Source organism: Sander vitreus, chromosome 23, assembly GCF_031162955.1.
Source record: "Sander vitreus isolate 19-12246 chromosome 23, sanVit1, whole genome shotgun sequence".
Classification (NCBI taxonomy): Eukaryota; Metazoa; Chordata; class Actinopteri; order Perciformes; family Percidae; genus Sander; species Sander vitreus.
This window is the reverse complement of record NC_135877.1, coordinates 20681113-20708040: the sequence shown is the minus strand read 5'-3', so window position 1 is coordinate 20708040 and position 26928 is coordinate 20681113. Positions and strand designations below refer to the sequence as shown.

The window sequence follows — 26928 nt, the reverse complement described above, 5'->3', positions numbered from 1 at the left end:
TTATTTTATGTAATTTTACGGGACGGAGTGAGGCGTCACAGATGCAGTGTCGGTTATACACTACACAGGATAAAATGGATTTATTGTCGCGGCCAATGTCTGTCCTGTCGGGCTATTATCAGGCTGACACCATGTAGTCTGAACCCACGATATCTTTTGTTTTAATCATGGCGGATCATAATGCAACAGGTGCCCCTTCCTCCCACAGAATTTAAATGAACCAATTTAATGATTTATCAAGAATAGCCCTGTATTCTTACAATATTGAAAATATTTCCATGACTCCATTGTGGTTTTTAATGATTAATGGAAACAAACACACACACATTGGGGCATGAGGTGGGAAAGTGGTGACTCTTCCCAGAACATCAAGGATCAAAGGATCAAACTTTATTCTTAATCATCACATGGGAAGCTATCCATACAGCATTCGGGGAGCAACTTGGGGTTCACTGTCTTGCTCAGGGACACTGTGACATGTGGCCAGGGGAGCCTGGGATTGGCCTGAAGGGGCAACCATGCTACCTCCAAGCCACAGCCACCCCATGCAGTCAAACAATGTTCGACTGCGCTCCAGCAGCTCGGCATGCTGAGACAGATTACAGAAATGCAGAATCAGAAAGAGAGTTTGGGTGCCATTCATTGAGCAGAAATCCCCTGCCAACTTATGTCATGACATAATTGGAAAGGCCTTGAATGGGCATCAGCCAGTGTAGCAACACCCAGAGCAGATAATTCCACAAGACAGGTTGTGTGTGTGTGTGTGTGTGTGTGTGTGTGTGTGTGTGTGTGTGTGTGTGTGTGTGTGTGTGTGCGCGCGCGCATTTCGTAGAATATCATACGAGTTGTTGTGCATACGTTTTCGTCTGATATCATACGAACCCATTCATGTACAAATACATCAAATACATGTAATGGAGATTGCTGGAGCCCTACTAAAATGAAGATATAGGAGCCTTTTGTGTTTAAAGGGATACTGTGTCTTCACTGTAAATTCAGGGGCTGCATCCTCCAAAAGGATGTAACCTACATATCCAGATGGGCTGGATCTCACTTCACTTATTTGATGGTTCCTTGCTCTTCGGCTGTACCGGAAGTTGATCTGGACCTCCTTCGTGAAGGCAGTTTCCCTCAAATGATTGTTTGTGAACCCTTGTTACTAAAAGCTTTGTGTCACTTCACAACAGCAGTATGTTCTATTACTGTATGTGAAATATTATTTGATTCATTTATTCGGCCTTTGAAAAACGGACAGTCTAAGAGGCTTAGTGTCCACTGTCATAACAGCATAATTCTGACTTGCGGGGTGAGTTATAAATATCATTACCGCCATCTTGTGGCTGCTGGAGGAACCTACAACTGAAGACTAAACAAACGTACATGTCACTGATAAAATAAACTTTATTTATAACACACTTTTTTTTTTTAAGTCGAGAGCCAAACATTTCATTCAAACCAGCTGCCATTCCTTCTTTATTTAGATTACATTTTGTTATTCACCCAGCCAAATACAATCACATAAACAGAGATAGGAACAGTTTAATCTCTTCTTAAAACTGCCATTCTGTCGACTATAAATTATATATAAACAAAATTCAGATCCCGAAAGAGTGGATGATGCAGTTTCATTGAACTCTTGCGATCATCACCAGCAGTTTGAACTGAGGCCTCGGTTAGTGGGTCAGAGGTCGGCGGTCAGGTGAGGGAGGGTTTGGGTTTATATTTCACTCTGTTGAAGTCATCGACTGTAGTTTCCACCGGAGGCGTCTTCCAATATTCCTCCAGACCCAACGTCAGACACAGAGCAATGGCTGCCATCTGCAACACATGTCCATCAATGCTCCAACACATTCTTAGAAGTAAATCATCTTTGGGGTTTTAAAAATATACAACATAAAGATACAGATGATGTAGGACAGAGGACAGCCAATTACTTGATGTCCTACGGTCCTGTGATAAGGTCCAGGATACATGATAACCTATGTCAGATTGCAGGGACCCTGGTTCCATTCAGCCCGAGATTTTTTATTCTAGGAGATGGGTCTATCTTAAGTGGGACGGATAAACACATAAGAAGCTGGGTCCAGACTAGTTTAATGATAGCCAGACAGATTATTTTAAGAGGATGGAGGAATGAAGGGGTGCTGTCAATCCAGGAGTGGGCTTATGAGATGGCTAGGGTGGCGGCGTTTGAAAAGATGTCATATATACGGTTTTCCAGATTGGATGTCTATCTATCTATCTATTGGGGAAAGAACCTGAGCTTTCTGGAGGACTCCCAGGAAGCTTTGTGCTGGGACGAGACGCGTATGATGGGCTTATGGTGTTGTCATTTATACATATGTTTATTTGGCTTATTGTCTATTTTGTTACTATTTTGTTGAATGGTCTTGAATATTGTAGTTACTGTGTCATCTTTTCTTGATTTATGTCTGGGTGGGGGGGTGATGGCAAGGGGGGAGGGTCTCATGTGAAGGTCACATGAGACATGTGATTTGCTCGCAGCACCTGACAAGCCATGCGGTGAGGAGCAGAGAGTAACAACGGTGCTTTTCAGGTGTTGAGCTAATCACTCCGCCCAAGTAGCAGAAGTAGCAGTGCTTCGCCTTCTGAGAATATAGTTCCCAGTATGTATACGAAGATTACAGATTCCCAGTATGTGTTAGAAGATGGCTGTGTCTCATGTGACCTTGTTATTTGTACACGCTGTGACTATACAAATCACAACATGTAAATGGGAAAATGTTGGCGTTATTTTGTCACTTATTGGGAGCAGTAGGCTAGATGGAGCCGGTTACCTCCAGGATCTGTGCTAAACTAGGCTAGCGGTGGGTGCGTCAGATAGAGTTACGACACGCACGGAGATGAGAAGGGCATGTATGGACTTATCTAACTCTGGGGGATACGGTGAATAAGACAAAGTCCCAATAAGTCGGCATGTTCCTTTTTAAATAATCAAATATCCATCCAACCCCAAGGTGGACCCCTTCCAGAAAACCCTATTCTTTTTTTTTTATTATTATTTAACCTTTCTTTATACAGGTAATCTCATTGAGACACAGGGTCTCGTTCTCAAGAGAGACCTGTTTGAGAGAATGAGATGGAATATGCTGAAACATTGAAGCGTTCTTACAGTCACTATAAAAGAAAAAAATGGAAAATTGAAAAGGTAAATATGATTTTCTGTGAGGGTGCACGGATAATAGGGGTATGGTTTTGGATCGTACATTTTGTGTGTGTTTGTTTGGTCTGATATTATGTACGTAATGCATGTATGTCTTAAAAGAGACTGGTTTAGAAAAATACTACAACAATCAGTTACAGACAGATTTACCAAATGTACATACAATATTTAAATGAAAAAAGATTTAAAACTCTAAAAATAAAAAAAACAAGAACAAGTTGTCAAAGAGTCTTTTTCCAGTGCCCTTAAAATGAGTCTAGAATCCCCCAGCGGGATCAAGCTGGGCAGCTTGAGATCCTGCTGCAGTGTATTCCAGGTTGAGGGGGCAGAAAAAGTCTCAAGATGTACTGTAAATTATTTTAGAAATTCGTTTGATGCAGATTGTCATGGTTTTCCAGACTTTTTTTCTCTTTTGGCTGCTTTGTAGCTCTGTTATAGCCAAGATGATCAGTTGCTGTAGTCCATGTGTGTCAAACTCAAGGCCTGTGGGCCAAATCCGGCCCCTCCCAAATTTGGATCTTGCCCGCATAACAATTTAGGTTTGAGACTCAGAAATTCCCACCCATATTCAGGCCTGTGAAACAGGTTGTTGTGAGTCGGGTAGCCTACTTTTAAAATGTAACCAGAATGCATTGTTTTTGCTTGATTACAGCTTTTTCAGGGCTTTATGTGGGCCAAATGTGAAAGTATGTAAAACATTCAATATAACAGTCAAAAATGTTTGACTCTTTCGATTATTCAAATCATGTCAATAAACTACACATGTCTGGTCCCTGATGTAATTATCATTTCTAGTGTGGCCCTTAGTGAGATTGAGTTTGACACCCCCTCTGTAGTCCATTGTTTACATCATCTTTGTCCATTATAGGGAAGTTTCAAAGTAGCAACATAAAAGACAGAGAAAGATAAATAAAAAAGTTAAATTGAAAAGGAAAATGTTGTGCAATATTGTACCGTAATGGTGGCGAAGGCTGAAATGATTCCTATCTTGAGTTTGATGGGGAAGCTCAGGTAGCTCTTCAGGATGGGACCACAGGGCTGCAGGTCAAAGGTCAACATCAATAAAAACATATATATCCTTCCTCACAGGGGGTCAATGTTAAGATAAGTAAAAGAGAAGCATTCACGCTGGATTAGTCTATTCAATTGAAAGTTGGGTTTGAATATTAAGTAAGTACATTTATTACTAGAGCACATTTAAACGCAGCTTAAGCTAACCAAAGACAAAGGGTGTTTTTCAATCTCAAGAATGCAAAGCACAGAAAACGCTGTTAACAGTTTGAGACGATGCGTTCTTGCTGGTATTGCTCAACCCCCCCAGCACAGAGGCTACCAGCAGGGCTCCAAAATAACAGCTAGAACTAAAAAATCACAACAATATAACCACTTTGTATTAAAAAAATCTCCGGACAAGAAAACCTCACAATGTTACAACTATTGCAATAATATTGAAATATAAAACTTATTGAGCTTTAATTTTATTGTTTATGGTTTAGCTCAAACACCCCTTACTTATTCAAAAGAGTGGAACGCGATCCCTACTATTGTTAGTGTATTAGTTTAAGTCAGTTTAAATAAAAAATAAGTAGGCATATGCACTGATGTGTCCCTATTAGTGTTATGTGGAATTATCATTTCTATATTATTGTAGTGCACTGTATATCATCTGCTTCCTGCTTCTTACAGTGCAGACGCTTTGCTGCTTGCTCCTGCCTCTGCTTGCATATTTCTGCTGATAATCTTACTTTTCCTCCGAGAGAAACTATGAGCAGCAGCTCTTGGATACTTATAAATCACTGGACTATACATTTTTTGTAGACATAGTAGGCTATTGCCATATTTCAACATTTTTCTGCGTGAGCGTGACCTGGATTGCGTCTCATTGTCACACAGCAGGGTAAGGACTGAGAGCAATTCAAAAAGTAAAAAGCTACAGGGAAAGCTAACGACTGGGGGCCAAACTCTGATTGTGGGTGACTCTGCTGTAAAAGACATAAAAAGCAGTAAAAAAGTTAGTCGAAGTAACTAACTAATTTAGGCAGAAGGCCTAAAAAGAAAAAAATTGTGCGAGTTCTTGACTATTTAGAGACAGACTGCAGAAGAAATAAAATAGTTTAAGAACACGTTCTGGACTATTAAGAGATGAATGTACTCAAATATCTTATGGAAACTTTGCTTCTTTTGAATATGTGGCTCTTCAGCTAAGGTCCCCCTCTCGACCTATATTTGTAATTATCTACAGGCTACCTAAATACTGTGCATCCTTGTTTGACGACTTTAGTGAACTGCTGTCTATAATCTCTATTAACTTTGACTGTGTAGTTATTGCTGGTGATTTCAACATTCATGTTTGTAAGAACAGAAAAAAAAGTGTCGAAAAGCAGAACGCAGGTGGCGAAAAACAATTTTCCAGGTCCACTACAACACCTATAAAGAGACTTCGCATTTATAATTTGGAACTGAGGAATGCAAGGCAGTCCTTCTTCTCTGACATTATTGCCAAAAACAATAATAACTCACGTGCTTTGTTTGCTACTGTCGATAGGTTAACAAACCCTCCAGTACCAGTAGCATCTGAACTTTTATCCACCAAGGCTTGCAATGATTTTGCCACCTTCTTCAAAGACAAAATTCTGAAAATTAGACAAACAATAAATACTTCCATATCGAGTACAGGGTATGTGTTGTCACAGTGTCCAAGCAAAACAAATTCCAATATGACCCAATTTCATACAATCAACCATAAAAACCTGGATGACATTATACAACATCTGAAAACCTCCTCCTCCTGCCTTGAAATTCTACCACCAGGCCTTTTCAAAAATGTTTCGAATTGTTTGGCTACAGATCTTCTACAGATTGTAAACACGTCTCTTCTCTCAGGTATCTTCCCACAGGTCCTGAAAACTGCAGTCATTCAGCCACTCTTAAAAAAGAACAATCTAGACACGTCACTAATGAGCAACTATAGGCCGATATCAAACCTTCCATTTTTAAGTAAAATCATTGAAAAAACGGTTTCTCAACAACTCAACCTTTTCTTGTCACTAAACAACAGTTGATGCCTTCCAGTCGGGTTTTCGACCACAGCACTGAGACAGCTCTTGTTAAAGTCTTTAATGACATCCACTTAAACACAGAGTGGCAAAATTTCAGTCTTAGTATTAATTGATCTCAGTGCTGCATTTGATACGGTCGACCATGACATATTACTAGACCGATTGGAAAACTGGGTTGGCATTTCTGGCTCAGTACTAAAGTGGTTTGAGTCTTATTTAAAGAATAGGGACTACTTTGTGTCTATAGGGAATTATACATCTGAGCATACAAATATGACGTGCGGAGTTCCCCAAGGCTCCGTTCTGGGCCTCTCCTGTTTAACATCTACATGCTTCCACTGGCTCAAATTATGGAAAACAATAAAATAAGTTATCATAGTTATGCGGATGACACACAAATTTATATAACCTTATCGCCAGGGGACTATAGTCCAATACAACAACTGACTAAGTGCATTGAACAAATTAACGACTGGATGTGCCAGAATTTTCTTAAATGATGAAAAAACTGAGGTGGTTGTTTTTGGAGCAAAAGAGGAACGATTAAAAGTCAGCACTCAGCTTCAAACGATAATGTTAAAAACAACAGACAAAGCCAGAAATCTTGGTGTAGTCATGGACTCAGACCTGAATTTTAACAGCCACATTAAGACTATTACAAAGTCAGCCTATTACCACCTTAAAAGGACTTAAAGGACTTATGTCTCAGCAGGATTTGGAAAAACTTGTCCATGCTTTTATCTTCAGTAGACTTAACTACTGTAACGGTGTCTTTACAGGTCTCCCTAAAAAAATCTGACAGCTGCAGCTGATTCAGAACGCTGCTGCTCGAGTCCTCACTAAGACCAAGAAAGTGGATCACATCACTCCAGTACTTAAGTCTCTACACTGGCTTCCAGTGCCTCAAAGAATTGATTTCAAAATACTTTTGCTGGTTTATAAATCACTAAACGGTTTAGGGCCAAAATACATTTCTGATCTGCTGCTACACTATGAACCACCCAGACCTTTCAGGTCGTCTGGGACAGGTCTGCTTGTTGTCCCCAGAGTCAGCACTAAACAGGGGGAAGCCGCGTTTAGTTTTTACGCTCCACATATCTGGAACAAACTCCCAGAAAACTGCAGGTCTGCTGCAACTCTGTTCTTTTAAAATCAAGGCTGAAGACCTTTCTTTTTGATGTTGCCTTTCTTTAAATAACTGTTCATTTCTTATACTGAAGTTGCATTGTTGACACTGTATGACAATCTATATAAGCATAAGAGAAATATAAATAAAGAGAAAATCTTATTTTATCTGCTTTTATATATTTAACTGTTTTAACTGCTCTTCAATGTTTAATTTCTTATACTGCACTGTAACTTTTATTCTCGTATTTTATCTGTTTTTAATTTTTTAATCTGTTTTCATGTAAAGCACTTTGAATTGTCCTGTTGCTGAAATGTGCTATACAAATAAAGCTGCCTTGCCTTGCCTATATGCCCAGGGACAACAGATGGAAATTACCAATTAAAATTATAAAGGTTGGTGTTTCCCCTTTAGTCTACATAACATGTCATAGCATGTTACCACTTTATGTACAACTGTTCATTTATCATACAGACTGAAACTCAACTCTAATAAATCAGAAAACAAATACACCAAAAAAATATGAACTAAATCTAATAATTTAAACAATTAACCGGTATCTCTCTGTCCCCCACCTCTGGCGGGTGTGTGTGTGTGTGTGTGTGTGTGTGTGTGTGTGTGTGTGTGTGTGTGTGTGTGTGTGTGTGTGCGCTTGTGGAGTTTAACTCCGAAAAGACGGTTAACCACAGGTTCCCGTTAATCTTATGATGGACATGTGTTGTAATATTTAAACAAACGATCAGTCAATGGTGAAATAAAAGCCTCTTATTTACGAGACCGATCTGAGAGACCTCCGGCTTACAGCGGGGTCTCCGAGCGTGACCATCCGAGCGATGAGGTAGCGGCCCCGGCAGGCGCAAGCTGGCTGCCGTGTCACTTTATGGAGATGCTGAACTCCGAAAACTTTGGCGCAAATTGTCAATTCGGCAAAGATTTTCGCAAGACTGCCTATATTCGAAATCTAAACCGTTCATTTCTCGCCTAAAATGTTCTCAGAAGTGAATTTAGTGATGAATAAGATGGCAAAAATTGTTGAAATTGTCCCGTTTTTGGTCTGTCTATGGACCGGAACCCCGACCCTCACTGAATGCCGAAATGAATGTTGGGATACGGGTGATGTCAAGTTCATACAAGTTACCAACCAATGCCTCCTCGGTAAAATATTCTATATACAGTCTATGGGAGTGGTTCCCAACCTGGGGTCTGGGGACCCCTCAGGGGGGCGGCAAAGATCACAGGGGGTGCGCAAGTCTTTATCTGGTTTGAGGTTGAGGTAAAAAAAAATATTTGCACATGTTAAACAAATTATGATAATACACTAGAATATATAATGTATACAAAAGTCGATATAAAAACTATATATTTTTGTTCTCGCTTAAAATTGTAGGCAGGCTACTTAGTAGGCCAAACCTCCGGGACCTCTTAACCTGGGACCCTTGCTGTCATCAGGTCAGCTGTTAGCTGCTATCATTTAATAATTTTATTTTTAAGGACAAAATGTGCAGAGCTGCAAAGATTAATTGATTGGTCGATTAGTTGTGGTGGAAATCTAAACAGAGAAAACTTTAATGAAAGGTTTGAGACAAATTTGTACCTGATCTGGTTTTATTTCATACACGCATTTATGGAAGTCCTGCAGAGATATGCAGCACAGTGGCGTTGACCCACAAACTGAATGTGGGCACAGACTTGTATATCGTTTACAATAAATAGGATGAATAGGACATATCATAAAGGATGGTCTGGTTATGTAACCTAGTTTACCACTAAGTCAGAGGGGATCCTTTACAACCTAAGATAATCATGCCCCATAAATGAAGAAGCACTAATGTACACTTGAAGCTTTCCAAGCTCATTTATCAAGCAAGTAAAAAAAACTGGCCAAACCCAAACTCCATTATCAGTACTTCGCACCCAAGTTGTTGAAAGGAATGCCAATCACATTACAAAACATCCCACTCAGCCACTGCATAACTCCCCTTTAGTTACTGCCATCAGGCTGCCGCATAAAGTCCCTCAAGCCAAGAAAAATACTTACAAACTCTCCTTCATTCCCACTGCCATAAACATTCTAAATATAAAGTAATGGCCCATACAATAACACTATGCCACTTTGCACACATGTATTGTGTATCTTGTGTAAATTATTTTTATAAGTCATTTTAGTCAGTTTTTTACATATTGTTTGTTTACTGTCCGATGTTGAGCCACATCTAAGAGTGCAGATCCACTTTGGCAACACGACTGAAGCGTGGTGTCACAATGTAATACATTCATGGTTGATGCTCCACGCCCTTGACCGGCAGCTGATTGGACGAACGCGTTCCGTGGGTCTGGCTGCTCGAGAATTTCAAAACGACAGTAATGGCAGCTCGTTCGGAATATGATCTAGTATTTTACGAAAATAGTTCACCGAAACGTGTTTCTGAAAACATTTTAAGCGAGAAATAGGCCATACAGTTGTTGAATCTGTCTTCATTTCAGATCGACAAATGTCAGTTTGAAAGATTTTCGGGTAGAACTTTATAATAACTATCCATAATTCATCATTTATTAAGCATTAGTTAACTATTAGTTAATGGTTTGCTCATTATTACTTATTAATTGTTCATACATAGTTCATCATGAGTAGAGTATTTGTTCACACAGTTATAAATGGTTTGTTCATATTAAACAAGCCTATTACTTAATGGTTTGTTCATCATTATTAATTTATTGTTCATACATAATTCATCATCAGTAAAGCATTTGTTCACATAGTTATAAATGGTTTGTTCATAGTAAATAATCCTATCTTGAAAAATATGTTTGTAAGTACATTATTTATACTTAACAAATAATGAAATCACCATTTATAAATGAAATCATTTTCCCATTATAAACCAGTTGCAAACTATTACTAAATGCTTTGTTCATCATTTGTAAAGCATTGCTCCTATGTTAATTCTCATAAATAAAGCATTTGTATACACACTCATACATGGTTTGTTCAAAGTAAATAAAGCTCTCAATAATTATGTTTATAAACAGAGGTTTGACACTTTCTAAGTATTGCAAAAAACATTGGTAAATTAAATAAGTTTCCCTTTATAAACTATCTACAAACTATTAGTAATTTCTTTGTTTATCATTTGTAAATCATAGTTCCTACATTCATTCTAATCAGTAAAGCATTAGTAAATACAGTTAGTAAATGGTTGGTCTATAGTAAGTAAGCTCATGTAAAATGTTTATCAGTTTATTTTTTAATAATTCCAAAATGATGCATTAACCATTTGTAAATGAAGTTACCATTATTAACTAGGTACTCAGGAATGTATAAAGTCATTTAAAACTAGGAAGTTAATGATTAACAGACTATCTACACCTACATTTGTTCATGTCTTAAATAAAATGTTATGATTTAGAAAAAGGCCTAAACTAATAGCTGGGGTGTTAACACATCTGTTACAAATACTTACCAATAATGTAATCCATGACTAATTCAGGAGTTACTGATGATTAGTTAAGTATATTGTGTGAGCCCATCTAAAGTGAGCACTTTCTATGCTTTACAAAGCATTTATAAATGAGGTGCAAAGGCTAACAGAACCTGGACACACACATGTATTGTTCTATTTGGACATGCCTTCAGAAATATGCCTATGGATAGTTAGTGTGTTAATGCATCTTTAACAAGCACTTACCAAAACATCAATTCATGATTAACTCATGAGTTACTACTGATTAGTTGACTACATGGCATGAGCCCATCTAAAGTGAAGACTTGCTATGCTTTACAAAGCATTTATAAATGAGTTGCAAAGGCTAGCGGATACAACAGAAACACAAGTAAAAACAGTATTTGTAAACTTTATTATGATGTAGTAAGAATGTACATTTATGAAATAGCTCATAGTAGTGTTATTTAGTTGATATCAGTGTGAATTTGGACCAGAACCAGAAGAAAACTAGATTGTTAAGGCCCAGAGAATTGAACATCAATAAAGAGACTAGGAAACCAGGATAAAAGTTTGAGAAGTGTATTAATATACACAGAAACATGGCATACACATATACAGATAAAACACAGGTATGAAAAATAACAACTCACAAAAATAAACACAAAATAACAAAAGCAATTGATTTTATTACTGAATAGTAATTGAGAGAACTGATTTGGCCTTATCTACAGGTGGAGGAGGTGGAGATTTGAGAAGCGCTACATAGGGGAGGTCCGGTCCAGAGAGGGATATTGGATCACATTGACTCTTCAGATCCCAGAGTCTTCCAGGGTTTAGAGATTCCCAGTTCAGTTCGCTGGGTGGCGATCTACAGGCGCACTTTATTATTTTAGTTATTATTCATACCTGTGTTTTATCTGTATATGTGTATGCCATGTTTGTGTATATTAATACACTTCTCAAACTTTATCCTGGTTTCCTAGTCTCTTTATTGATGTTCAATTCTCTGGCTCTTAACAATCGAGTTTTCTTCTGGTTCTGGTCCAAATTCACATTGATATCAACTAAATAACACTACTACGAGCTATTTCATGAATGTACATTCTTACTACATTGTAATAAGGTTTACAAATACTGTTTTTACTTGTGTCTCTTTGTATCTACTTGTGTCTCTTTGTATCTGCTAGCCTTTGCAACTCATTTATAAATGCGTTGTAAAGCATAGCAAGTCCTCACTTTAGATCACGCCATGTAGTCAACTAATCAGTAGTAACTCATGAGTTAATCATGAATTGATGTTTTGGTAAGTGCTTGTTAAAGATGCATTAACACACTAACTATCCATAGGCATATTTCTGAAGGCATGTCCAAATAGAACAATACATGTGTGTCCAGGTTCTGTTAGCCTTTGCACCTCATTTATAAATGCTTTGTAAAGCATAGAAAGTGCTCACTTTAGATGGGCTCACACAATATACTTAACTAACCAGTAGTAACCATGAGTTAATCATGGATTACATTATTGGTAAGTATTTGTAACGGATGTGTTAACACCCCAGCTATTAGTTTAGGCCTTTTTCTAAATCATAACATTTTATTTAAGGCATGAACAAATGTAGGTGTAGATAGTCTGTTAATCATTAACTTCCTAGTTTTAACCAACCTTATACATTCCTGAGTACCTAGTTAATAATGGTAAGAAGACTTCATTTACCAATGGTTAATGCATCTTTTAGGAATTATTAAAAACATGAACTGATAAACGTTTTACATGAGCTTACTTACTATAGACCAACCATTTACTAACTGTATTTACTAATGCTTTACTGATTAGAATGAATGTAGGAACTATGATTTACAAATGATAAACAAAGAAATTACTAATAGTTTGTAGATAGTTTATAAAGGGAAAATTATTTAATTTACTAATGGTTTTTGCAATGCTTATTAATTGTCAAACTTCTATTTATAAACATAATTATTGAGCGCTTTATTTACTATGAACAAACCATTTCTGAGTGTGTATACAAATGCTTTATTTATGAGAATTACCATAGGAGCAATGTTTTACAAATGATGAACAAAGCATTTAGTAATAGTTTGCAACTGGTTTATAATGGGAAAATGATTTCATTTATAAATGATATTATTTGTTAAGTATAATCATGTACTTACAAACGTATTTTTTAGATAGGCTTATTTATTATGAACAAACCATTTAGAAATGTGTGAACAAATGCTTTACTAATCATAAATTATGTATGAACAATAAATACATAATAATGAACAAACCATTAACTAATAGGTAACTAATGCTTAATAAATGATGAATTATGGATAGTTATTATAAAGTGCTACCGATTTTCGTCTACTTCTACTGGATAGTTGTGTCGCGTTCAACGGATTCATTTGCATAAAGATGGGCATCGACCAGCTTTTTTGACACACAGCATTTTTTCAAATTTGGCATTTGTTATTAACACAAAGTCTCCTTTAGCTTGGTTGGGACTCTTGGTGTCACTTTTTTAGACGTACGTTTAACTGACATGTGGCACAAGAATGAGACCGTTAGGTTTAGGAAAATATGGTGGGTGGGGTTACAAAATGTACGTTTCAGTGACACGCGGGACAAGAAAGGGACACAAACCCCGGTCTCCTAGGTGAAAGTCCTGTGTTGTTTGACCCATCCACCTCCTTACGCGGATTTTAGGTCTTTCATACTACTCACTACCGTTGTAACTATGTCACCTCACAGAGCCGCACCCGAGCTGCTGCTATGCCCGGTGTGTTCCATACAAATGCTAAAAGCTGACCAAGCGTCAGTATTTTACTAGTTGTCTAAGACGATTTTCTGTCACAACAAACAATGTTTTTATGAATCGGAATCTGAATGATATTTCTTCATCCCTAAGGCACTTGAGGGTCATGCTGGGGCCTGGCCAGGGGTCAGGCAGATATGTCGCTGTGGAATGTCAGACAGAGGCCTGAACAAGGCTGAACTAAGTTATCCCCATCGTCCATTCATCACAGTAGATTACTGTCCTTCCATCACAAGACATTGTAGGGTTTCCCCCGTATGAACACAGCATTCATTTGAGGCATACTTTGGTTACATATTCACTCCATAAATCCATCTAAAGTTCAGAAGTTTCCACTAGATGATACATTAGGTGGTTTCCATCACAGTTGTCAACTATTAAATTAATCGCCAACTTTTTTGATAATTGATTACTCAATTTGAGTTATTTTTCATGCTAACTTCTCTGATTGTACTCATATAGTTTCTTCACTCCTCTGTGATAGCAAACTAAAGATCTTTGAGTTGTGGACGAAACAACACGTTGGGTTTGGAAAACACTGAACAACATTTCTCTCCATTTTCTGACATTTTCTAGACCAAACAACTAATCGATTAATCCAGAAAATTATCGACAGATGAATCGACAACGGAAAGAATCGTTAGTTGCTGCCCTTATAATGGTTGATTTTATGTGTAGTAGTAGTAGTAGTAGTGGTAGAGGAAGAAGCATGAAGACTGCTGTTGAAGTGGGAAATTAAGCACCAAACACAGGAAGGGAAAGAGAAGAGAAGGGAAGTCAGGAAGGAGTGTCAAAGGGAAGAAAGATGGAAGATGGAAAAATAACAGAAAGAAGAAGGCAGAAATGGGGAAAGAAAAAAAAGGAATGGCAGAAACAAAGCAGAAGTAGTTGGAGAGGAAGAAAGAAAGAAGAAAGCATGAGAGCAGGTGGTTAAGTTACCTCGGAGTGAACCCATATTTTCTCTGTGAGCTGTTGGCCTGGAGGGAAGAAGTCGGGGCCCACCATCACACAGCGTCCCTCTGAGCTGGAGTTAGCAGACTGAGAGCTGTGAGACAAAAACAAGAAAAAGAATAAATACTTTAGCCACGTTCAGACCAAAAACAAACAAACTGCCGATTTGTCGCAGGGTGGTGCAACTGTGGGAGTGTCACTTAACAAACGGCTCATTTGTGTGACGTCTTGTGTTATTTTACCCCCCCAATGTAGTAAACTTTCAGACCGTTAGATCGTTTATGGATTTCGATATTTCTCACCGTACTTGAAGGCAGCTACATTTTACAGGAGAAAGAGAAAGAATAGAGATGAGTGAGACATAGCAGTGCTTTCTAGTTGCAGGAAACATTCAGCGACAGTTGTGTTAGGCCAGATAGAAACAACAAATTGTCTGCAAAACGTGTACACTGTTGGCATCACGTTGTGGTGACACAATTCTGCTTGAAAGAGTTGCAGTTGAAAAAAGCTGCCTGTGGAAACCCAGCGTTAAGCAGCATTTTTGGAACACAACCGAGACCAAAGACACAAAAACATAACGCTATAGTCGTGTTTGTCCCTCTGGTGCGGGAGCCTAAAGCTGTCAGTGTTTGTTCATCTTTGTGCAGTTTTTTATGTAACTCAAGAAGAAATCTGAGAATTCTGCGAGGAATCCAGAAAGTTTTCCAGAAACTGCTACTTGTAGATCGTGTCTAGAGAATCGGAAAATCATCGAGTTGTAGGCTATGAATTCTTATAGAAAGTCAAGAAAAAAAACAAAAAAAGATACCGTTTAAGAAAAAAAACTACTGTGCCATAAACTTGCAAACTTATCTAGAAGTTCAAAAGCTCTTTGAGTGATTAAAAAACTCTTCTAACTACTCAAAAACCTTTCTCACAATACAAGTAGCTTGTAAATGTGCACAGATTGTAAAATCATTTGAGAAATTTAGAAATTCTTCTAGAAATTCAAAACTCATAACACTCTAGTTTCAATGTCTTCTAAAAACTCTTTTCAAGAAACGTACAAGATGCCTTTAAACGTGTCTAGAAAATCATAAAATCATTCTTCTAAAACTTGAAAAACTATAAAAAAAATAAATAAAAAAAAACAACTCAACAAACTTGCAGATTTGTCTAGAAGCTCAAAAGCTCTTTAAGTGACTTCAAACTCCTCTAGAGATCCCTAAATGTTTTGAGATATCTGGAAAACTCTATTAAAATCGAGAAATCTGTCTAGAAGCTCAAAAACCTTTTTAAATCTGCAGTTGATTTGTAAATGTCAACACATCTGCAAACTTAGCCAGAAGCTCAAAAGCTCTTTGTGTTGCTGTCTTACCTCTGCTGCAGGTCGGAGGCGGGCGGTGTGCAGAAACAGGTGACAGGAAGTTGATTCTCCCAGTCCTCAAAACTCCTCAACCCACAACAAGAGTCCTGAGAAACACACAAGTCAAGTTATCTCCCTTGCACTTCTGACTGGTCCATTAATGAATTCTGCAAATTTAAAAAAAAACTAAGATTGTAGACATCGGAAACTGGAGTTAAGACTCATCCAAACGAAATACAATAATAACCACTAGTCTAGTCTATATCGATGATGATTCATTTAAGGGATTATTCAAGGTGCTACCGGATGTCTTTAATTTTCGGCCGGATGTCCGTCAACTTCCTCTTTCTTTGTGTTGTAATTCTAACCTCCGGTGGATTTGTGAGGACTATGGTTAACTGCTCCTCAGATCTCTGCAGGGTAAATCCAGACAGCTAGCTAGACTATCTGTCCAATCTGAGTTTTCTGTTGCAGGACTAAAACAACCTTTGAACATACACATGTTCCACCAAAACAAGTTCCTTCCCGAGGCTATTTTGCAGCGGCACCATTAATGCATCCGGCGCTTAGCACCGCCTAAGACGATTGTGATTGTTTTAAAGAAATGCCAATAAACCAGAGCACGTTTTCCTCCCATCCCGGAATGCTTCCTTCGCAGCGCTGTGGAGGAAGGTCTGGCAAAGCGAGACTAACCACTGTCAAACTGTGATAAACAATTCTGGAACTTTGTGTATCTTTCCTGATGTTTAGCTTTTCTCGGCTGACAGTTTACAGTATGTGTGGCGTGAAAGAGAGAGACACAGAGACAGAAAGAGCATGTGGTTTATCGGGAGTTTATCTGTGTGAAGTGTTTTAGAAAATAGTGAAAATGTAGAGGAACAGTTCTATAAATATTTATAGGCTATGGTCAGAGCCATCGCAGGGGGGGTGTGAGGCCCTGTGCGAACTTAACGTACAAGGTCCTGCTCATTGACATACACCGCGATGCACGCGCAAGAGTCACTGTTAACCCGTACGGGGACTGCCGTTATTCAGACAGCTATATAGTCATATCCTGTGTGTGTGTGTGTGTGTGTGTGTGTGTGTGTGTGTGTGTGTGTGTGCGTGTGTGTGCGTGTGTGCGTGCGTGCATGTGTGTGCGCGTTCACGTGTACCTTGCTGTGTGTGCATGTGTTAAATGTGGACGTATGCCCTCTGTCCATGTCGCTGAAATACGTGCCAAAATAGAAAGGATGAAAGGCATTGCCACAGAGATAGTTGTATTTGTATTTTGGTGTTAAAGCAACAACAAAGATTCTGTTGTACCTTTAAAATAATGTTTCCAAAATCGTGTCAGTGGTTCATCAACTCGTAACAGGTTGAACGGCAGTCCTGCATTCGCTTTGCGGCCCTCTATCGGCTATAACCGCACTATGCAAGTTTGCCAGATCGGGTAGCAGATCTGTAGTTCGAATGAGACATATGACAGCGGTAATGGCTGATTGCAAATCAGGCAGGTGCAAAGCCCCCTGAGGCGCGAGGCCCCCAGAGGTACGAGGCCCTGTGTCAGTCAAGGGGGTAAGCTTTGCTTCAGAGCTCGAACCTCCTATGGCGCCATTTTGATGCTACAAAGTGATCACCCGACGTTAGCATTCCATTGACTGCCATTCATTTTGACGTCACTTTGACAGCGATTGATTAGCCTGTGTCCATGTTATCTCCTTACATATACCTACGCTCTCCGTCTCTGCAAGATTGGGAATGATTGAGATTTCTCTTGGCACAGCTACCAGAAGACTTCCAACTTTCAGACAGGTTGCTCACGTCACATTTACGTTGTCTCTCTCAGTTTGAGGCTGCACAGTAACACTCAGCACTCACCGGAAAAGTGCTTCTAATATCCTTCACTGGTCTCCGTCCAGAGCAATGGGATCTGTTGGTCCATTCTTATATACTGTCTATGATCCGTACCGCCTGTAAGATCCGTTCTGCGCATGCGCATAATTACATAGTAGAAAACTAACAATGTCCCTGTGTGATTTGTACCACGCATGCGTTGAAACACTTTATGACCAAACATCACAACTTTTTTATTAAATCTTTATTATACAATAGTCATAGCTACAAACATGTCCTATTGTGTAGTGTTTGGTTCAGAAGCCTTTATCTGCGATTTTTGACGTTAGAAAGTGCTGCTTCGTTCCACTACAATCTAACGTTAGCATACTCATAGCTAACTATATATGTACGTATGTAGCAGGACTTTGTACCGTAAAAAATCACCAATAAAGGCTTCTAAACCAAATACTAAACAAATATAAATACAGTAAAGTGACCGGAATTTGGGGTGAAATGTCCAGCATTGAGCTACATAATAGTTTGCTAGGAGTTTGCTGGTCTCTCACAGAGATTTGTAGCCCTGTTTTTACCTGATACTTTCATTGAAGTACAAACACATGAAGTGAGAGGTATACACATGCTTAAACTTTATTTAAAGCATGATTAACCTGAAGCAGGACAGAGTCATGACTTAAAACACCAAAGCAAGGCTTCTAGCTCAGGCTAGCTAGCGTTAGCAAATTACCTTCAAAGTTGCAAAGAAATGATGAAACGTAAAATTTGAAGCCTTTATTTAATTTGCTACATGGTGTTGTACTGGATGGCCGGACGACCCTCCGTCTATCATTAACAGATACTTTAGGCAACTCCAGCAAACACCTTGTAAACATCATCTCTGCCATCATAACGGTCTACTGTCACTGTCTAATGTTTTCTTCCGGTAACCAGAAATGTCCAAACATCCTTACGCCAATGCGTGCATAGAGCTGTGAAGTTTGCCGGTGTTCGCGCAAGCGTAGAACTGATCAGGCAGTGTCGTGAAACACGTTGAGTTTCATGCGCATAATTCAGCGCATGTGCAGAACAGATCTTACAGGCGGTACAGATCGGGTACTGACACCCTGTGCGCACGCAGTTGGCACCACCCATGCAACGGTTCTGGCTAGGGTGATTATAAAACCAGCAAGAAGTACTGTACTTAAGTACAATTTTGAGGTAGTTGTATTCTACTTGAGTACTTCAATTTCATGCTACTTTTTTTGATGCTACTACTTTTGTACATTTTACTTAAATAAAGTATTGCTACTTTTACTTAAGTAAAACTTCTGCTTTATTTCCTGTATTTTTTTCTTTATGTCTCTTACGGAGGACTGGAGTTTGTTTAGTTCAGTCTGGATGTAACTCTCTGCTCTGTGGAGGGGAGTTACGTTGAGAAACACCTCGTCCACTACACCACCCATCTGCAGAACACAGATACAGAAGAATTAAACAGTGACGGAGAAACAGTCAAGATAACACCGCAGTAGATAAAAAAACACTCCAGTAGTTCCTGCCTACCTGGACCAGATGACCAAATCATAGAAGGCCGAAGAAGGCCGGCATGGAATTGCGTAACACTTAGCCGAGTGTAGAAAAAACTGTTGAAATCGGAACGTTCAGAACTGTTTGAAATCGTTTTAGCTCACGGGGGTTTCTCTGAAATACCTCATTATTTGAATTTTGGCCAAGTTTAACATGAAAATCTGACATTATAACATTATGGATGTGACAGAAAATACAGAAAAGCATAATAGTTCCACTTTAAGTAGTACTCCCATGAACGCCAGTTTTTTGGTTGAAAACAGGGGTGTCGGACTTGGGGGGGGGGATGAGACTGAGTACCCAGGGCCCTCATGTAAGGTGGGCCCAAAAAGATTTAAGCTAGCTTGAATAGCTGTGGATGCTGGAAGGGGCCCATAGAGAATGCCTTTCTAGAGGGCCCAGAATTTGGTGCTACGCCCCAAGGTGAAAGTCTTGTGTTTTCCCTGGAACACAAACACCCATCCACCTCAATCTCCCTACGCCTCCAAGAGTGCTCTTGTACAGCAGCATCCAGTGTGGTGCATACAGTAATAAATACCTGGAATTACAGTGCTTTACTTTTTGTAGCAATATGTACGAATGGTTCATGAGAACAGCCTGAAAAATATGGTCAAAGGCAAGTGATGTGGGCTATGATGAATACGGCAGCCTCTAGGGTGCAGCAGTGCGGGAGCTAAGAGTGGATTGGGCAGTAGAAAAAAGGTGACAGAGACACAGACAGGTAGAGTTACCTGAGCTTGAACATGAACCAGCGGTGAGGCAACAACCATCATAGCCACAAACTCCACGAATATCAGAGCGGAAAACTGGAGGAGATAATCACAGGTTAGTTGTGTGTGTGTGTGTGTGTGTGTGTGTGTGTGTGTGTGTGTGTGTGTGTGTGTGTGTGTGTGTGTGTGTGTGTGTGTGGCTTTGTGTGTGTGTGTGTGTGTGTGTGTGTGTGTGTGTGTGTGTGTGTGTGTGTGTGTGTCTCACCACCAGCAGTAGAGGTTTATGGTCCAAAGAAGCAGCACAGATGCCCAGAACTGACAAAACCACAGTGATTGGACCGAACACCTGTAGGACCAGTAAGCCGTCACTACTGGACAACTGGGAGGGAGAGGGAGGGACTGAATTAGAAATTTAGAATTTATTGCTTTTTTTTCAATCAAAAAGCGTTAAGCCGACAATAGAGAATAATTCAAAGCTCTGTGATTTATTAAAATGCACCCTGGGAGAAGTAGTTAACTTCTTCCTTTACATTTTTTTGTCCACAAGCTTGAACATATTATTTTATAAAAGCGTAGATTTTCTAACACAGTTGTAAATACTTTATACTGAAGATTCAACCAGGAAAATGTAATGGATTTATGATGGACAGTTTTTTTTTTAAAGCACCAAAATTGATGCGGCAAAACCAGAGATATCATCTTTTTTTAATCAACACACTGTCTTTTCTTTCTACATACATTTGCTATTACCCACAATGCAGTTCTGCAAGAAAATTCTGTCAGAGATGTTGTGTGCTAATTAGCAGCTAATGTAGCCTCTGGCCTGCAGCAGAAATTAACGGCGGGCTTAAGAGGTCGGGTAAGCTAAAATAGCTAACACTCAAGAATCAATGGATATATAAAGAGACTCTCCGTTTCATCAATAAAGTCAGAACAGATACGCCTCGTGTTGTCCTCAGGTCTAATTTGACCCATTTTCAAAATGTTTCTATATCAGAAAATTGGGTTTTCTTTCAACCAAATTGTCAAAAAAAAATATCTGGATGGTTCCATACAACGCTCCTCACAGGTAAAATAAATGATCAGTTCACTACTTTCATTGAATTTGGTTGTTTTATTCAATTATATAGCATCTAAAAAAGAAGTAATACTAGAACGTTGAAAAAAGTGACCAAAACACTTAAAAATAAAAAAGAAAAAAAGAAGTGCCTGGAAAGCTTACAAAACATTAGGAAAAGTGACAAAAATGTAAAAAAAAAAAATTTAAAAAAAAACATTTGGAAAAGCAACAAAAGTGGCAAAAAAAGACCAAAACGTTGAGAGAAAAAGTTTTATTTCAAATTTTGACCCAGAAAAACAAAAATTGCATGGTCGAGAGGAAGGCAGCACAAGGGTTAAGAAAACAGCTGAGCAAAATGAATCTGAATACAAATTGTCTCAAAGTAATTACTTTGAGACAATTTGTATATCTTTCTCCAGAATATTTACAGATTATATATATATATTTATTATTATTTCATTTTTATTTATTTATTTTTTGGGGGGGAGCTTCTCCCTTTATGGTACAGTGACAGTGGATAGACATTAAAGGGGAAGAGAGATGGGGGACGACACGCAGCAAAGGGCCGCAGGTTGGATTGAAACTCAGCCAACATGGGGCGAACGCTCTTACTGGGTGAGCTAGGGGCCGCCCCGTAATCACTATATTAAAATGGCAAATCATTGTATTATTATTTTAAACTAAATATTTCAAATGAAATATTTATTTTTGTTATATACATTCAAATGATTATAATGTATCTAATATTTACTTATTGTATTATAATTGTAAAGATTATAACTTATATTATAATTTATCTAATATTTACATTTTTTTAGATCATAATAATGATTTATTTAATTATATCAAATGTTTCATATTTTATAATTAAATGTCCAGGCTGCACCCAAATACTATTAAATCAAATATATATTTATGAATATATATATATATATATATATATATATATATATATATATATATATATATATATATTTTATTAAATATTGCAATGATTTAATGAAGTGGAAATGGACCTGGACCTTGCTTATTCAGTAACTTCATCGTCTATTTTTTTCTAACTGACTTCATTTAATGAGAGACATTACTTACACATACTTACTATAATGCTTATTTATTGCCTATTTATTTGTGTCACTTATGTGTTCAATTGTTCATTCAACCAGTGTTTCATCCCTTTTCCATTAAGGTAATGATGTTACATCTGGTTTTTGGAATGAAAAATGGTGCTCAAACAGACCAACAGGCGGCACACGGCAGTAAAACTTGAATTTTATTTGTTGGGGATAAACACACACACACACACACACATAGTGCGTCTCACTATTTCTGTGGGGACCCGTCATTGACATAATGCATTCCCTAGCCCCTTACCCTAACCTTAACCATCACAACTAAATGCCTAACCTTAACCCTTACCCTCACCCTAACCATAACCTAATTCTAACCCTAATCCTAAAAACAAGTCTTAACCCTCAAACAGCCCTTTAAACTTGTGGGGTCCAGCATTTTGGCCCCACAAAGCTGTCCGGACCCCACAAGTACACTGTATTCCCGGTTTTTGGACCCCACGAATATAGTTAAACAAGAACACACATATACACACACACACACACACACACACACACACACACACACACACGGTTACCTGGGTAACCATTATATTGCCTTCGACGGAGGAAAATCCGACGCCTATCATCACCACACCAGACACCTGTGGAGACATAATGAAGTCAGATTAAACTGCAGGAACTGTGCGTGTGTTTGTAGAGGTTTCACAGAGCGAGGGAGTCTTTAACAGCAGCAACATTCCTTGGAAACTATTGTTTTCCCTTCGGAGAGACGCTCATCAGACTCCCATCAGCTGGGAGCTCTGACGTCGTCTGTCTCACAGTCAGTTTAAAACTTTCACAAACATCATCATTTCCCTCAGTTTCCTCCGTTTAAAGTTTCCAGACTCCAGTATCAGCTTTAGGGAAATATTGTCATACTGAAACATGTTCTTGCAACAAGGATTTATCTCAACTTCATCAGTTGTTACAGCTACCTACTTTTAGCTTGAAGTTTCAAGTTATTTATTGTCATAACAATTACAGAGAAGTTGGCAAAGAAAATGTCAGATCTCAGGCTCCGTCCAACAATGTTTATTAAATATGTAAAAGAAAAAAAACGTAAGTGAAAATGAGAATCTAAGACGTAAAATAATGCAGAAGTTAGAAATACATTATAGGCCTAACATATATAAAATAAAAATATATTTGTGTAAACAGAAATGTAGTAAGTGTTTATGCTTACTACATAAATAAATAGAAATACAGAGGTGTAAAGTTGTTGTGAAACGGTAAGTAAAAGTGTTTGAAGGTAAATAATGCAACATTGACTAAAAATACTAATATGATTAGATTTTCAATTTATGTTATGCTGTGATGAACGTCAAACACATAACTGAAATATCTGCAAAACAAACAACAAAACACTGACACAATCCATAGTGAACATGTGAAGACAAGCCTACTAAATTGAATGAAACAAAAACAAACCTAATGCATACATAAAACAAACTATAGCATGTAACAGAAACATCAAACCTTTCCAAAAGAGAAGTGAAAGTCTTACTGTCGGGATGAACTAATTACTATAATCAGATGATATAAAGTAAACAACAACACAAGAGTCAAAACAGGAAGCAGGAAAACAGAAGCCAGTAAACAGAAATCTCCACCCTGGAATATCCCCAGTGTTTGTTTGTTACTAAAATTGAAAATATTATAATTGAAAAGCTGTTTATCAGATAGTTATAATAATATTGACATAACGTCATGATGATTTTATTACTACTTTATTTTTTACAAACAATCAGAATTTACCAAAGACCAAAAAGAATTAAAAAAAATAAAAGTTCGAGAATGAGCAGGCAGAAGCATACAGCTTATTAGGTCCTGCCCCTACTTCATAATATCATATTATTACAAAACAAATATATATGCAAATACAGCATACAATCTTTCAGGTCTTACGATAACTTATACAACAATATACAACAATACCTTTACATTACAATTCCATTCCTATGTTTGATACTCATACTTTGAATATTTTATTATTATTGTGAAAAGAGAACGAGTGGATGGATGTATAGTAACAAATAATATTTTGTGGAGCTGATAGGCCTAATTAGCTTTGTATCAACTCCTCTGGCAATGGCTTGAATGTAACGGACGTTCATTCATATAAAATTGTTGCGCACCATAGCTTTAAACGAGCACTATGAGTTCCTGCATGGTTTCAGCGCGATTTCATTTTTGTTTCAAATTGTAGGCATCTCTCCTTGACCCGCTAGCTGCCTGCCTGCCCCCTGAACACACTGTGAAAAAGCCCGTCTCGGGAGACAACACAGGGGTCGTAAATGTCAAACAAACACTAGGGGCACAGGCTGTGCACCAAAATACAACAAACCATTCCAGCCAATCACCGACAAGATGGTTGGGGGAGGGGGTGGGGGTTAGTGACAGTTAGTCAGTTAGTCATGACAGTTACAGAAACATGGGGAGAGGGGCGAGCTTGCGCTGTTTTGTTTGGTATTTACATGGAACGTCAACAGAAGTGACGTCATGCTGGAACTCATAGTGCACCTTTAATGCAATTTAAAGTGCTTTACTGTGTTGGAAATTTGATTTAGCTATAGTAGGCTACATTGGACATTGCTTTTCCAAATGTTTCTCTGTTCTTGACCCTTACAAATAACCTAATACATAAAAATCATAATCATGAATTTGACTGTCAAGCTAATAATTAGATCACACAAACATAAACAGTTAAACAATTGGAGACTAATGAGCACTAATATAGAAATTATAAAAACAGAAAAAGGCAATAAGAGAGAAGAATTTAAAGACAAAACATTTAAAACAAGGGAGCATTATAAATAATATACAAATACAAATATTATATAATATTAAATAAAATATGTTTATAAATAGCCAAAATTAAGAGGTTTAAAAACGTCTTCACTTTCTGCACTCAAATCTAAAATGCTTATAAAAAGAGCATCAGTTTGTCCTGAGTCATCAGCAGACGCAGTCACATAAAGCTGTCTGTCATTAGCATACATATATAAAAATGTAGAGGCCCAAAAATTGATCCTTGAGGAACCCCACAAGTTATTTTGAGAAACCATTGAGGCAAAGGACTTATTACATAAAGATGAGACATGTTCCTTCAGTCTCCTTAGAATAATTCAGTAATCAACTGTATGAAAAGCAACTTTCAGATCAAGTCAAACCTAGTCTATATCCACATATTCCACTTCTGTGATTGCTCCGGTGCCGCAGGAAATTCCGCCGGATGCATGTCAATTTCCTTTTGCTTTGTTGGTGTTGGTACTCCGGTCGGGTTAACTGCTGGTAAATCTAGACAGCTAGCTCGAAATCTGTCCAATCTGAGTTTTCTCTCACACGACTAAAACATCCTTTGAACTTACACGTTCCACCAAAACAAGTTCCTTTTTGAGGCTATTTGGCAGCGGCTCCGCGCAGATTGTGATTGGTTTAAAGAAATGCCAATAAACTATTATGTTCCTCTCCCATCCCGGAATGCTGTGTGGACTAGCCAGACCCTCCTCCGCAGCCCTGTGGAGGAAGGTCTGGCAAAGCGAGACTAATGCGAACCAAACCCTAAAGTTTATTGGCATCTAAATTTGGCTTGTTAATATTATCAACTACTTTCACTTATTGTTTGTATTAAAGATAATTCTGTTCTTGCATTAAGACCATTTTTTTTAAATGTTTTATAAAGTATGAAAGCTATCGATAAAATGTGTCAGAAGAATGCCTTTATTAATCAGATCTAATTGATATTTAGAATTACATTTTTCCCTCCAGCATACAAATCTTCTATATTTAGCTATAGATCCATTGCAATAAAAATGAAAAGACAGAGCTGCGTTAGGCTAAATAAAAAAAAGTTAAACCAAAAACCTACATTTCTTTTCCTTATCCAATCAATCTCCAAGTTTCCAGCTGCTCATCATCATCACATCACATTCAAACACAAACACGCAGTTAGCAGTTAGCTGTTAGCTGTTAGCTTACCAGTAGCAGCACAGTGACACAGATGGCGAGTCCTCGTAAGTAACTCCTGCAGCGAGCCATGACCGCTGTCTGAGAGAGCCGTGCTAAAATAGAAACAGAGCAAAGACCAGAGCCGACTCTGTGTGTGTGTGTGTGTGTGTGTGTGTGTGTGTGTGTGTGTGTGTGTGTGTGTGTGTGTGTGTGTGCGCGCGCGTGCGTGTGTGCGTGTGTGAGAGAGAGATGGATGTTGTTTAAAGCTCAGGAGTGTTTGGCTGCAGTGCGAAGAACATGACCAAGTTTGGAAAATCAGCTGGAGAAGAGAGAGAGGAGAGGAAACGAGAGTGGAGAGGAACCAAGAGAGGAGAGGAAACAAGAGAGGAGAGGAGACAAAACAAGTGAGGAGGGGAGAGGGGAGAGGAAACAAGAGAGGAGAGGAAACAAGGAGGGGAGGGGAAAGAAGGAGGGGAAAGGAAACAAGAGAGGAGAGGAAACAAGGAGGGCAGAGGAAACAACAGAGGAGAGGAGGAGAAGAGGTTACTCCGGGTAACAGTTAAATCTAGGCCTAATTGAAAGACAAGGAAGATGAGTGATTGTGAAGTAGATATGAAGGGAAGGAAGAAAAACAGGAAGAAGGGAGGGACGCAAGAAAGAGGGACAACAAAGAAAGGGAAAGTATGATGAAGATGAAAGAAGCAACAAGTGTAAAGGAGGGGTGGATATCCTTAATACTTTATAATAACAGTTTATAAAAAGGGTTGTATAA

The 26928-nt window shown here is 38.3% G+C and overlaps 1 protein-coding gene across 2 annotated transcripts; it reads right to left on the bottom strand.

Annotated features, from left to right (window-relative positions):
* Positions 1-1383: 1383 nt before the first annotated feature.
* Positions 1384-26642, bottom strand: LOC144512305 (uncharacterized). 2 transcript variants are annotated; one of them, XM_078242972.1, is made up of 9 exons: positions 26187-26614; positions 22745-22810; positions 20302-20415; positions 20058-20132; positions 19110-19205; positions 15940-16034; positions 14571-14676; positions 4139-4222; positions 1384-1818 (listed from the first exon to the last, which is right to left on the bottom strand). In XM_078242972.1, the coding sequence occupies exons 1-9, from the start codon at positions 26244-26246 to the stop codon at positions 1696-1698; spliced, it is 819 nt and encodes a 272-aa protein (XP_078099098.1). In that variant the 5' UTR covers positions 26247-26614; the 3' UTR covers positions 1384-1695. The 2 variants fall into 2 exon arrangements, with proteins under 2 accessions (XP_078099098.1, XP_078099099.1); XM_078242973.1 differs by lacking the exon at positions 19110-19205 and having other exon boundaries at positions 26187-26642.
* Between the last annotated feature and the right edge of the window lie 286 nt (positions 26643-26928).